General features: G+C 32.2%; 1 protein-coding gene across 2 annotated transcripts in view; it reads right to left on the reverse strand.

Moving 5' to 3' along the window:
• Positions 1-1738: 1738 nt before the first annotated feature.
• Positions 1739-12236, reverse strand: part of LOC114328735 (puratrophin-1) — a 988347-nt gene continuing 977849 nt past the window's right edge. For both annotated transcript variants that reach the window (XM_050661949.1, XM_050661948.1), the window contains exon 21: positions 1739-9349. In XM_050661949.1, coding sequence (XP_050517906.1) covers positions 9279-9349 — 71 coding nt within the window. In that variant the 3' untranslated portion in view covers positions 1739-9278. The remainder of the gene's footprint in view (positions 9350-12236) is intronic.

Below are 12236 nucleotides of genomic sequence, written 5' to 3' on the forward strand. Positions count from 1 at the left end.
CGTTTCAAATTTGATTCAGATTGCCCGCATTGGCATTAATTTTATAACAACTAAAATAATTGTAATTTTATAAAAACGAATCCGGACAAAAAATATATTCTTATTACACATTACAGTTATTGGCCCCCCTGTGGTTTAGTGATTGGCAGTCGGCCAACCACTAGTTATTGCCATAAAAAATAAGAAAAAATGCTTGAAATATGTTGTGTTGGGCCAAACTAAGCTAAAAGAGCCTAAATTATAATAAATATTTTAATTTAAAGTAGGTACAGTAATTGGCCGGTAGGCCAATCATTATAATGCGGACATATTTAAGATACAGTGCTTGGCCACTAAAATTTACCGCCAAAAAATTATAACCTTACTATTAAAACCACCGATAACGTAAGATGTACCCCACTAAATCATCACAAAACATTAATATAAGCAGATACACAATATTATTAGCCAAGATAACTCACCTCATGAATGGCGTTCCTTAACAAATTCTTTAAAAAACTCTTAAAACTGGATGCACCTGTTAAGCTTCGAACAACACACGCTGTCACAACTAGACAATATTAACTGAGAGAGATAATGGCTAGATTAAATATATAGCAATGTTGCCAAATTGCAATGCAAATACATTTATTTCCTTATACTTTCTAAAAATCTTAATATTTCGGATTTTTCTGAAAGTGGCCAATCACTAGTGACCGGCCAACAACTGTACCCGTTACCCTATATCATTAAAGAACATTGCAAGCCACTGTTTTGTGTATGCACCACTGTGTATCAAGAACTCAGGATGGATACGATCAAACTCAGGTGCTTTACCTGATTTCATTTCTTTCAACGCATGTGTGATTTCAGAAATATGTATTCTTGCTGAATATTCGGAGTTCGTTCTGTTCATTTGTTTTAATGCTCTTAAGTCTCTTTTCACGTTGGTAGATGTTGGTAGTATGTGTTCGCTCTTGTGGACCTCAGGATAGAGATACTATATGGGAGGCAACCTTGTTATGAGACATTGAGAGGAGGCTTGTTAGGAGATAAGCACAGGACGATGTTGAGTATGTGGGAAGTCTGCAAGAACACTTCTCGCAGTTGTTAGTGGTCTGTCATTGGTATCTTTTGAGACAAAACATAGGTCTGGGTTATATTCTTTGGGTTATATCTGCTAGAATGACCGTGTCATCAGCGTAACACAGGTTATTTATACATTGCCCGTTTATAATTATACCATCCGAGGTGCTTTCCAGCTTTCTTAAATATCTTCTCAGAGTAAACGTTGAACAGCAAAGGTGACAGGATACATCCCTGTCTTACTCCCTTCTCGATATTTATTTTTCCAAATGTTTCGCTTTTTATTCTGATTTTAGCCTTTTGTTCTTGGTAGAGGTTTAAAACGATCATTAAGTCTTTATCGTCGATGTTACATGACCTTAAAATATCTATTAGTTTGTCATGTTTTACCAGGTCAAAAGCTTTCTTGAAGTCTATAAAACACAAGTATACATCAGAATCGACATCTCTACATCTTTCAACACATCTTTCAATATCACAATCATTTTGTGAGCTTTATTTAAACTCTCGGCTATAATGACAATGTCATCTGCAAAGCGCAAGTGGCTCAAATAATCACCATTAATATTTATTCCTCTTTTAGCTCAATACAGTAAATACTTGAGGGGAAACTCTCTTATTCCTCTGAAATCTTATAAGAAAAATATGTTCTCAGGGAAAGAAAAAGACGTGCTTACTTTTTACATAATATTTATATACTCCATTAATTTTAAATATGACTACACAGTGTATTATAAAAATCATGCATTTACAAAATTCATTTAAACCTATTTTTTGTATTAGTGATCAGGTGTTAATGACTGAACATGTAGATATTGTACTGTTGTATGTACAAAGCGTGAAAAATTCCCTGAATCTATTATGTTTCATTTTAGTTTTAGCAGCAGTATTTAACCAATCATTGTACAAATAAATGAAAGAACTCAAAATATTATTTTTGTATTTAAAATTTGTAGATTGACAGTTTTGAAAGAAAGGAAAAGAATCAAATTTTTTAAGTGTATAAAGTTATTTTAAATTCCTAGATGAAAGTTTCGGCTTATAAAGCCATCATCAGAGTTATGGTCAAATTTTTTAAAGTACCACTAAAAAGAGAGAGTGGGATTCCATCTTAAATATTTAAAAAAAGTTTTTGGTTTTTATAATAAAAACTTGGCAGTTGGTTGAAGATTTTTTAATTGTAATATGTAGTCAGTAGGTACTTAGTTGTGGAAAAAAACAAAAACATCCAGGACACCACACAGGATTTTCACAAAACACGTTACAATATTTTTTTATCATGGTAAGGTTTTTATAAACCTACCATCTGAACCGGCAGATTGTAGGCAGCAGAATGCCGGTGGAAAGAAAGAGTGAAAACCAAGGCCCGAATATACAAGTCAGGTATTAGGCCAGTTATGAATTACATGGCCGAAACAAGACCAGACACAAACAAAACAAAAAGACATCTGGAGACCAACGAAATGAAGATCTTAAGAAGGATTGCTGGAAAAGGACTACAAGACAGGGTAAGAAGTGAAGAAATGAGACGCATATGTCGGGTAGACAATATAAATAGCTAAGTAGAGAACAGAAAAAAAGAGTGGAATCAACACATCAGCAGAATATCTGAATCTAGGACCGTAAGAATAGCTAGGGACAAGTCACTGTTAGGCAAAAGAAGTATCGGACGCGCAAGGAAAAGATGGAATTTAGAAACAGAATAAAAGGCACCGTTGAAGAAAAACAGTCAGTACTGTCAATTTTAAAAAAGAAGAAGAAGAGGAAGAGGAAGAAGAAGAAGAAGAAGAATAAAAAGATATTATAAATTAATTTTACATTAACTGTAAGGATAAGCAGTTGTTTGTATAAAAATCAAAGAATCAACAAAATCTCTGTTCATTTAAAAGATATAGCGTGGATAAATTAGTCTGGGACATCCTGTATATTAGCTCTAAAAAGCAAAATATTAACCGAATATTTAATATTAAATATTAAAATCAAAAATAATTTTGCTTTTAAGAGCTAATATGCGGGGTGTCTCAGACTAATTTATCGTCTCTATATCGTTTAAATAAATCGAGATTTTCGAATGGGACAAAAACTGATCTACTCAATTTCTAATGCACTTTAATATGGAGTAGATAAAATAATCCGCTAAAGATTATTATTATTATCTCTTAGTAGTTACAACCCCTAATTTAATTTTTTAATAGCACCCTGTAAATTTTCTTATAATTTTGGATATGGTCTTCCATGGTATATTTAATAGATTTTTCAAAAATAAAATGGGTTGGTAAGTAATCAAGAAAATATCAGTTTGGTTTTTATTTTTGGTAAATTAATCAAGAAGGCCCTCAATATAAAATAAATAGACAATACAGATACAATATAAAAACAATAAAACAACAATAAAAATAAATATAAGAAAAATTACACGAAAAAAATAAATCAAACTACCAATTAACGAATTAATATTTTATTTATATTAGATGTTCGAATTATAGTCCACCTGCTGCAATACACCTTTCGAATCGTGTCAGAAGATTTCTGATATGCAGGTAAATCGTGCTTGATATGTCATTTTTCGGTTTGTTACATTTTCACAAAAATGTTTCGATTGAAGGAAAAACTTCAGTTAGAAAAATGTTTCTATTATACTATGTTAAATTTTTGTTATTTTTTTAAATAATATCTTTTACTTTTAAAAATTTGGGCTTCTCAGGGCATACAACATTATCTTCCAAATGAGTGAACAAAAATTCACAAAAAAATCTCTTAAGTCACAATATTTGAGAAACTTTTGCGGTTATTTTAGGTCTTGGATATTCGAAATGTGTGTTTCAGAAGGTGGACTACAATTCGAACATCTAATATAAATAAGAATAATTAATTAATTGGAATTTTGATTTATTTTTTTATGTAATTTTTATTATATTTATTTTAATTGTTCCTTTAAGCTTTAAATCCTCTTGATTAATTTAACAAAAATAAAAAATAAACTGATATTTTCTTAATTACTTACGAACCCATATTATTTTTGAAAAATCTATTGAATAGAAGATGGAAGATCACATCCAAAATTATAAAAAAATGTACAGGGTGCTATTTTAAAAATTTAAAGTTAGTTGTTGTAACTAAGGGATGAATATTTAGGGGATGATTTTTTCTACGCCATATTAACCCTTAAACGACCAAGGGTGGGTAAAAAATGTCCACCTAATGCGTATTCCCTTGTAACATATTTATTACGTGTTTAAAAATTTTCCAAAAATTATTTATTGTTAAAAAGACAGCCTTTTATCGAATGCTAAATTGATTCTACCGATATTTTTGAAAATAAAAGTATTATCTTGAGTTAAATATGGGTGGGCATAAAAAGTACACCCTTGGTAAAACTTGTTACTAAAGGTTTCTATATAATTTTTCGTTGGTAGGAATATAATCCATATATTATCGACGTATAATTACATAATCGACATAATTATCTGCCAATGAGGAGTCTGAAAGGAAGAATGTGGAGAAAATCGACAAATCTGAATTAATGGCTTTTACCGGTATGTTAATCTTGATTTACATTGTAATTTTGTTGTAAGGTTTGTAAATTGTTTATATTAATATTTTAGAAGATGTTGTGTTTATTAAGCATAAGATTCTTAAGTTTAATCCATTTCCAACAAATCTCAATAAATATAATATTAGCTATTTTCGAGGTGGACATTTTTTACCCACCCTTGGGCGTACATGGAATCTAAAAAAGGTTGGGCGTTTAAGGGTTAAAGTGTGTTAGAAATGAAATAGATCAGTTTTTGTCCCATTCGAAAATCTCTATTCGTTTAAGCGTGGATAAATTAGTCTGAGACACCCTGTATAGTCAAAGTCTCACACGTTGACTAATTTCTATTGGATAACTATTATTTATGTTCGATTTGACACAAAAAATATTTTTCTCATTAAAAATAATATTCCAAGTATCTCATATCTTGTGAAATGATTGGTGTATAAAATATGGTCATATTTAAGTACACACTACAATATAGTAATAAATTAAATGGTATTTAATAATAATAATAATAAAATATGCTTCTTTAGAATATAAGGTACTCTATTATGTACTATACATAGACTAGTCGATATAAAGCACTATAAACCTCTGTCGAATTTTGGAAAATTAAAAAAATAAGTAATAGCTGGTACGATATATTACAGTTTGGTGTGTTTGTAAAATGATAGAGCATTATAGAATCGGGAATACCAACAAGAGGGGCCATTATTAATAGGAGTACACAAATACTAACGTATGCAGATGACATTAATATCATAGCAAGTAGAAAGGCGGACCTGTTCACGGTATTAAAAGCAGCAGCAAAAGGAATAGGTTTACACGTTAACACTAATAAAACTAATTATATGAGGGTCACAAATAATAATCAAGTAGCAAAACCTGAAGATATAATGGTTGAAACATATACTTTCGAAGGAGTAAGAGAGTTCGTATATCTAGGCTCACAAATCAACCAAAGTAATACAATATCTGCAGAAATTAATACACATATCTAGCAAATAGAGCATACTGTGGATTAAAGAAACTTTTAACATCGAACATAGTTACAAAAAGAACAAAAATATTGATATATAGAACTCTAATCAAACCAGTCGTTACTTATGTGTCAGAAACGTGGACGAAAACAAAAACTGGTGAAGAACGGTGAGGCAGTTTTGAACGCAACATCCTCAGGCATATTTATAAAGGAGTCCAGGAAAACGGATCATGGCGTAGATGCTATAATTTTGAGTTTTACCTCCTTTATAGTGAGCCAAGTATTGGTAGATCTATCAAAATAAACAGGCTGTGGTGGCTAGGCCACTTAGAGAGAATGAATGAGGTGGAGCCATCGACATACATTTATATCTAGAGACCCGATGGGGTGAGAAGAAGAGGCAGGCCCAGAACACGATTTAAGGACCGGGTGAAAGACGACTTGCGAGTGTTAGGAGTGCGAAATTGGTGATGATGATAATATGAGATTTATTCTAAAAGTATACCATCTTGAAACATAACTCTGCACCAAAACCTTCCAGTATCCACTGCGGGATACGGATGTGTTTAGTCACTCTTCACAAAGTTGGATTCCGCAATTGTGGACGGAAAATCTCTTCGAATATCTTACTTTCATTTTCATTCTATTTCTTAGAATGTTAGCAACGATTTGCATTGAAACTTAGTGTAGGAAACTATTAAAATCGTAAAATTGTCATTTGATATAAATACCTACGTAAAGATAGATAAAAGAAGAGTTCAATCGGTTTAAAAACACTGCAAATCTGTTGACACTGACCACTATCCAGAAAAACTTCGGCGAATAACGAATATGTAAAAATTGTGATTAAAGAAGATTGTCTTTTGAGAGACCTGAACTAGAAACCTTGGATTGTGAAAACTTATATTTAGAGAAGTATAAGCGAGACTTCTCTGACCTAGGGAATACGCCCTAAAAGATCCCTACCGATGACTCGTTTTTACTTTTAAATATGAAAAGATTATTAAGGGATCATCATCATCACCCGTCAGCCCTGATTTGTTCAGTGTTAAACATAGGCCTCTGCTATCCAATTGGTCATAATTATTTGCGGTTTTGAGGTCGTCGTTTCAGATCTTTCCCGGCTTGGCTTGTGTGCCCGTGGGCTCCACTCAAGCAATTTTATTAATTTTTGTCTGTTTGTTTGTTGAGGAATAATCCTGGCTTAAGAATATCAGACAGTGTCCGATAATGAGGACACAAATATTCTGTATCATTTTATAAACATTGCCCGACGCAAAGCTGTTTTAAAAAATATACATGACATTTATGTACGTTTATTGTGCTCTCGACAGGTCTAATAATAATTTCATTGAATACAATTCAAACAATCATAAAAAACGGATTTAACTATGTACGCTTTTTGTAAAATGCAAAGTATTTGGTAACCAGAGAAATTTGTAGAACAGCTTTTTTTACCAACCAACATGATTTAGTGTTGTTTTAAAGAAACTATTTAAAGTACTATGTAAAAACTATTTAAATAATGATATATATCAACTTAAAAACATTAAATTATCAATATTATTGATATATAATAACACAGAACCATATTTAGCTACTTAGTAATAATAAGGAAAACCAGAAAAGAGAGAACACAGGAAATAATTCTGAAAGGCAAAAAAACATATTATGGAATAAATAGACATCTGCTGAGAAGCAATACTCTAAGTAAGAGAACACAGATGAACCTATATAAGATCTTAATAAGACCTGTTGTTACATATGGGATGGAAACAACGACGATTAACAAGAAAGAGGAAACAGCCTTCTGAAATTTGAAAGAAAAATAATGAGAACAATACTGGCCAGAATGTAAAAGAGAGGGAGAAATAAGAATGAAAACAAATTCCGAAATTAAATAAGAATTAAAGAGAACAAAAAATATAGTCAGATAGATATAGAGCTGCTGTAAGTAAAATAAGAATTACCATGTTGATATCCAATCTTCGATAGAAGATGGAACCTTAAGAAAAATACATTAAGTATGAATCCCTTTCCTGGATGTAGGTTTTTTGATAATGAGAAAATGAATTCAAATTAGGTACTTAAAACGACAAGAATGTAAAAATAAAAGAAAACTAAATGGATTTATGGTTATTGGTGAAAGATCTTGTAGTATCTATTATAGAGTTTTATGAGTAAGATTCTCTTTAGGAACCTTATGCAAATATGTTAAAGCTGTTTACTACATAGTTGTGAAAATAAAGCTATAAAATATCCTTTATTTACACATTATTGCACTTGGGGCCGGTTTCACCAACAACAAATAAATCAATGAATAGTTGTTATTCGTCCAATCGATTATATTTTTATTGTTTTTCGATATATTTTTGATAATTTAAAGTTAAAGGGACGAATTTTCTTTTTTATTAATATTAAAAGCGAGATAAACTATTTATTCGAAGAGTAAATATTTATTGGATAAATAAATAACTAAAATGTTATTTGACGTTAGTGAAATGTAGATGTGTCAGTTTATTGGTCGAATCACTTTATTCGTCGAATAACCTACCGGTGAAACCGGCCATTGGTTGGCTAAAAAATATATTACTATTAATCAAATATAGATTTTTTAAGGTGGATTTGTGCTTGGAGTAATAATTGGCCATTTACATATTTTAGTTAAATCCGCTATAACTCACTAAGTTACACTAGCTGGCTTAAAAATATTCGTAAATATTGAATTCAGAACCTTTTTTGATATAAGAAAAAGTTTAAGAAAATTTTTCTATTTCTATTTTAATTTTGATATTAAAATAGTTGATATTAAAATAGCAAAAACAGATAGTAACAAAATTATGAGCAACAAAATAACTTGATATTAAAACTAAATTCGATAGTTTATTTGGATTTGGAACATGTTACAAGATGAAATCCGTACCAAAGTTTTCAAATTATTTCTCAGAAAAAACTTAGAGAAATATAGTGTTGTAAGGTAAAGGTACACCGTTTGATAGTTATTTGGTAAATACTCAAAAACTTCAATAGTTTTCACTGTGAAAATACAATTATAGGAATTTGAGCAACTAAAATACAACGTATTTGATAAAAGTAGAACAAGAAGAAGAAATCTATCATGATAAGCAATATACTTATCAACTTTAATGTAATAAAAGTTATGCGTTAAGCGAAGTAGTTATTAACAGAATTTGAAGATTCCTAACAAAAAACATCACAAAAGAAATTATACCCAAAATTTAAAAAACACCATAACTCCGGATTTATTCAAGACGATTTTTTAACTTCAATTGCGTTGTAAATGTCATCTTCCTATTCTTATGGATCAATCAATATGTCGACAAGTCAGTTTATTATAAAAAGAGGAAGCTCTACAGCCGGTATGTGAAAATATGAAATAGATCTACATCTACAGCCTATGAAATAGATTTCAACTATAAAAATTTTAAGTGTGTCTACTTTAGGCCAGCTAGTGTATAAACACCGACCCGTATAGGTCAACCATAATTTGAGGAACATAAAATTTAGTAATATTTACAATAACTTTAAACATATAAATTAAATTCGTGTATGAAATAATTTTTTCAAACATACTTAACATTAATTAGAATATATCCTGGCACATGGTGTATATTGACTTAAAACAGCCAAAATAAAATAATATAAAAAACGTATTTTATAAAGTTTTCTCTTCTAAAGGCCTGAAGGTGCTTGCTCTGAAAATTCGTCAGAGCCCACAGACATGTCTGCTATAATGCCGCTTTCTGAAAACGAAAAATTGTCTATTAATATTTAAATACAGAAGTTCATTATAATTTAAAATATGTCAAGTTTTTAGCCTCTTATACCAAAGAAAAAATAGGTACTAAAATATATTCCTAGTAATATCTAGCATCGATATCAGATAAACAAACTCTAGTCAATTCACCACTACAAACGGTATGATTTATTTCTCTGGAAAAATACCAGCGGTCAAACGGTGTAACGAAGAGATCAGGAGGAGAACCATGTTGATTGACGTCGTCGACAGGATCTTTTTCTTCTTCTTAGCCTTCTATTGTCCACGTTCGGACATAGGCCTCTCACAACGCTTTCAATCGGTCTCTATATTGAGCAACATATTTCCAATTTGTTCTGACTACTCTTTTAATATCATCAAACCACCTCATCTGTGGTCTTCCTCTCTGTCGTTTACTTTGGTAAGGTCTCCAATGTTGTAGTGTTGCATTCCAACGTTGGTCTTTTTGTTTAGCAGTGTTGCCTGCGAAGCTCCATTCAAGTTTGGCAACTTTTGTTGTTATCTCCTCGACTTTTGTTTTTGATCTTACCTAGTCGTTCCTCTTTTTATCTGACAGTCGTATACCTAACATTGCTCTTTCCATTGCTCTTTCTGTTGTGGCTAGTTTATTCATATTTGTCTTGGTTAGAGTCCAGGTTTGATATCCATATGTCATGATAGGAAGGATGCACTGGTTGAACACTTTACTCCTTAAGTATTGGGGTATTTTGCGGTTCTTAAGTATTCAACTAAGTTTTCCATATCATGCTCATGCTAGTCTTGCTCTCCTAGTAATTTCCGCACTTTGGTTCTCTTTGTCAAGTTTCAGAATTTGGCCTACGTAGAGATATTCCTGACTTTTTCTATCTCACTGCCATTTATAGTTATACGTCTGGGGTCATCTGTGTTTGTCATTATTTTTGTTTTTCTCATGTTCATTTTCAAGCCGACGTATTGGGAACTTCTTGCGAGTTCTTCCATCATAATTTGCAGTTCCTCGAATGATCTCGCTATAATCACAATGTCGTCAGCGAATCTGAGGTGGTTTAGCTTCTTGCCATTAACGTTAATGCCATAGGTTGACCAATTTGTCGTTTTGAAGACGTCTTCTAGGGCTAGGTTGAAAAGCTTTGGCGATATTACGTCTCCTTGTCTCACGCCTCTCTTAATGGGGATAGGATTTGTATTTTCGTCTAGTTGTACTATCATAGTTGTATTTTCATATTATGTATTAGTTGTCTATATCTCGAATCTATTCTACAATTAATAATAGTTTGTTCTATGACCCACATCTCGATACTATCAAACGCCTTTTCATAGTCTACGAAGACAAGAAATACGGGTAGTTGGTACTCATTTGCCTTCTCTATCAATGTTCTCGGACAAATAGGTTAATGGAATGGAGACCAACGGAAGACAAGAGAATCGTCGGTCGACCACCTACAAGATGGACTGACTATTTAAGAAGGCTAAATAAAAACTGGATCAGAGCGGCGCAGGATAGATGAGGTTGGAAACGTTGGAAATGCAACAGCCCCTGACTGTAGTTACAGAATGGTCTTACCAATTACCATAGACAAATATAGACCCAAATTTAAGAACACAGAAGTCCAAAACCTTTAAATTTACCGGGAGGAATTTAGAGGGATTGCGTTCTATAAGCCTAAATAGTACAAATATTCACTTTAGTGAGTGAAGTGAAGTATGTTGGGATATTAGACTCAAGCCTTACTTCGAATCAGAAGCATCAGTGGTATGGTGGCCAAAGGTGAAGCAAAAAAGTGCTATACTGAATTCGCTCTGCCGAGATTCATATTGACACATTCGGAAAGGAAACATACAACACAAAAATTCCTACCTCACATTATTAACTACTCAAATCAACTTAATCTTTCATTTAAAAAAGAAGAATTATTGGAAGTAGTGGGAGTGTATACTAAACTCATAAAATTTTGTGGAATTTATTTCTACAAAATAATTTTATTTTGTACAATAAATAATTTTCCATACAATGGATACATGCATTTCTCCATACAATTCTATCTTGAGTCATATCAATATTAATCCCCTGTACCAACATGTCCTGCCTAATCGTCTCCCCCCACGTCTTCTTCGGTCTTCCTCTCCTACTCCTTCCAGGAATCTGCAGTTCAGCAATTCTTCGTATTGGGTGATTAGCGTCTCGACGTTGAACATGACCAAACCATCTCAACCTATGCTCTCTCATTTTGGCATCAATTGGTGCCACACCTAGACTTCCCCTAATATACTCATTTTTAATTTTATCCTTTTTTGTCACTCCACTCATCCATCTAAGCATTCTCATTTCCGCCACATGCATTCGTTGTTCTTCTTTCTTTTTCACTGCCCAACATTCAGTTCCGTATATCATAGCCGGTCTTATGGCTGTTTTATAGAATTTTCCCTTCAACTTCATTGAAATTTTCCTGTCACACAGCACACCACTCGCTTCCTTCCACTTCATCCATTCAGCCCTAATTCTACTGCATGCATCTCCATCTATTTCTCCATTACTCTGTAATACCGATCCTAGGTACTTAAAACTATTGCTTTTTACAATCAGTTCACCATCCAAAGATACCATGTTATTTTTAGTAACTCCATCTTTAAATGAACATTGCAAATGCTCTGTCTTTGTCCTACTAAGTTTTAAACCTTTTTCCTCCAGAGCTTGTCTCCACTGTTCCAGTTTTTGTTCTAAGTCTCGTTCACTATTTCCTACTAACACGACATTTTATGTTATTTATGTCTGTTTACTATTATTAATGTTGGCTATAAGCATGTATGTTTGGTTGTGTAGTAATTTCCAGTCACGTCTAGAAACCTAATTTCCCAAAAAGAAATTAGGTATC

Source organism: Diabrotica virgifera, chromosome 9, assembly GCF_917563875.1.
Source record: "Diabrotica virgifera virgifera chromosome 9, PGI_DIABVI_V3a".
NCBI classification, from domain to species: Eukaryota; Metazoa; Arthropoda; class Insecta; order Coleoptera; family Chrysomelidae; genus Diabrotica; species Diabrotica virgifera.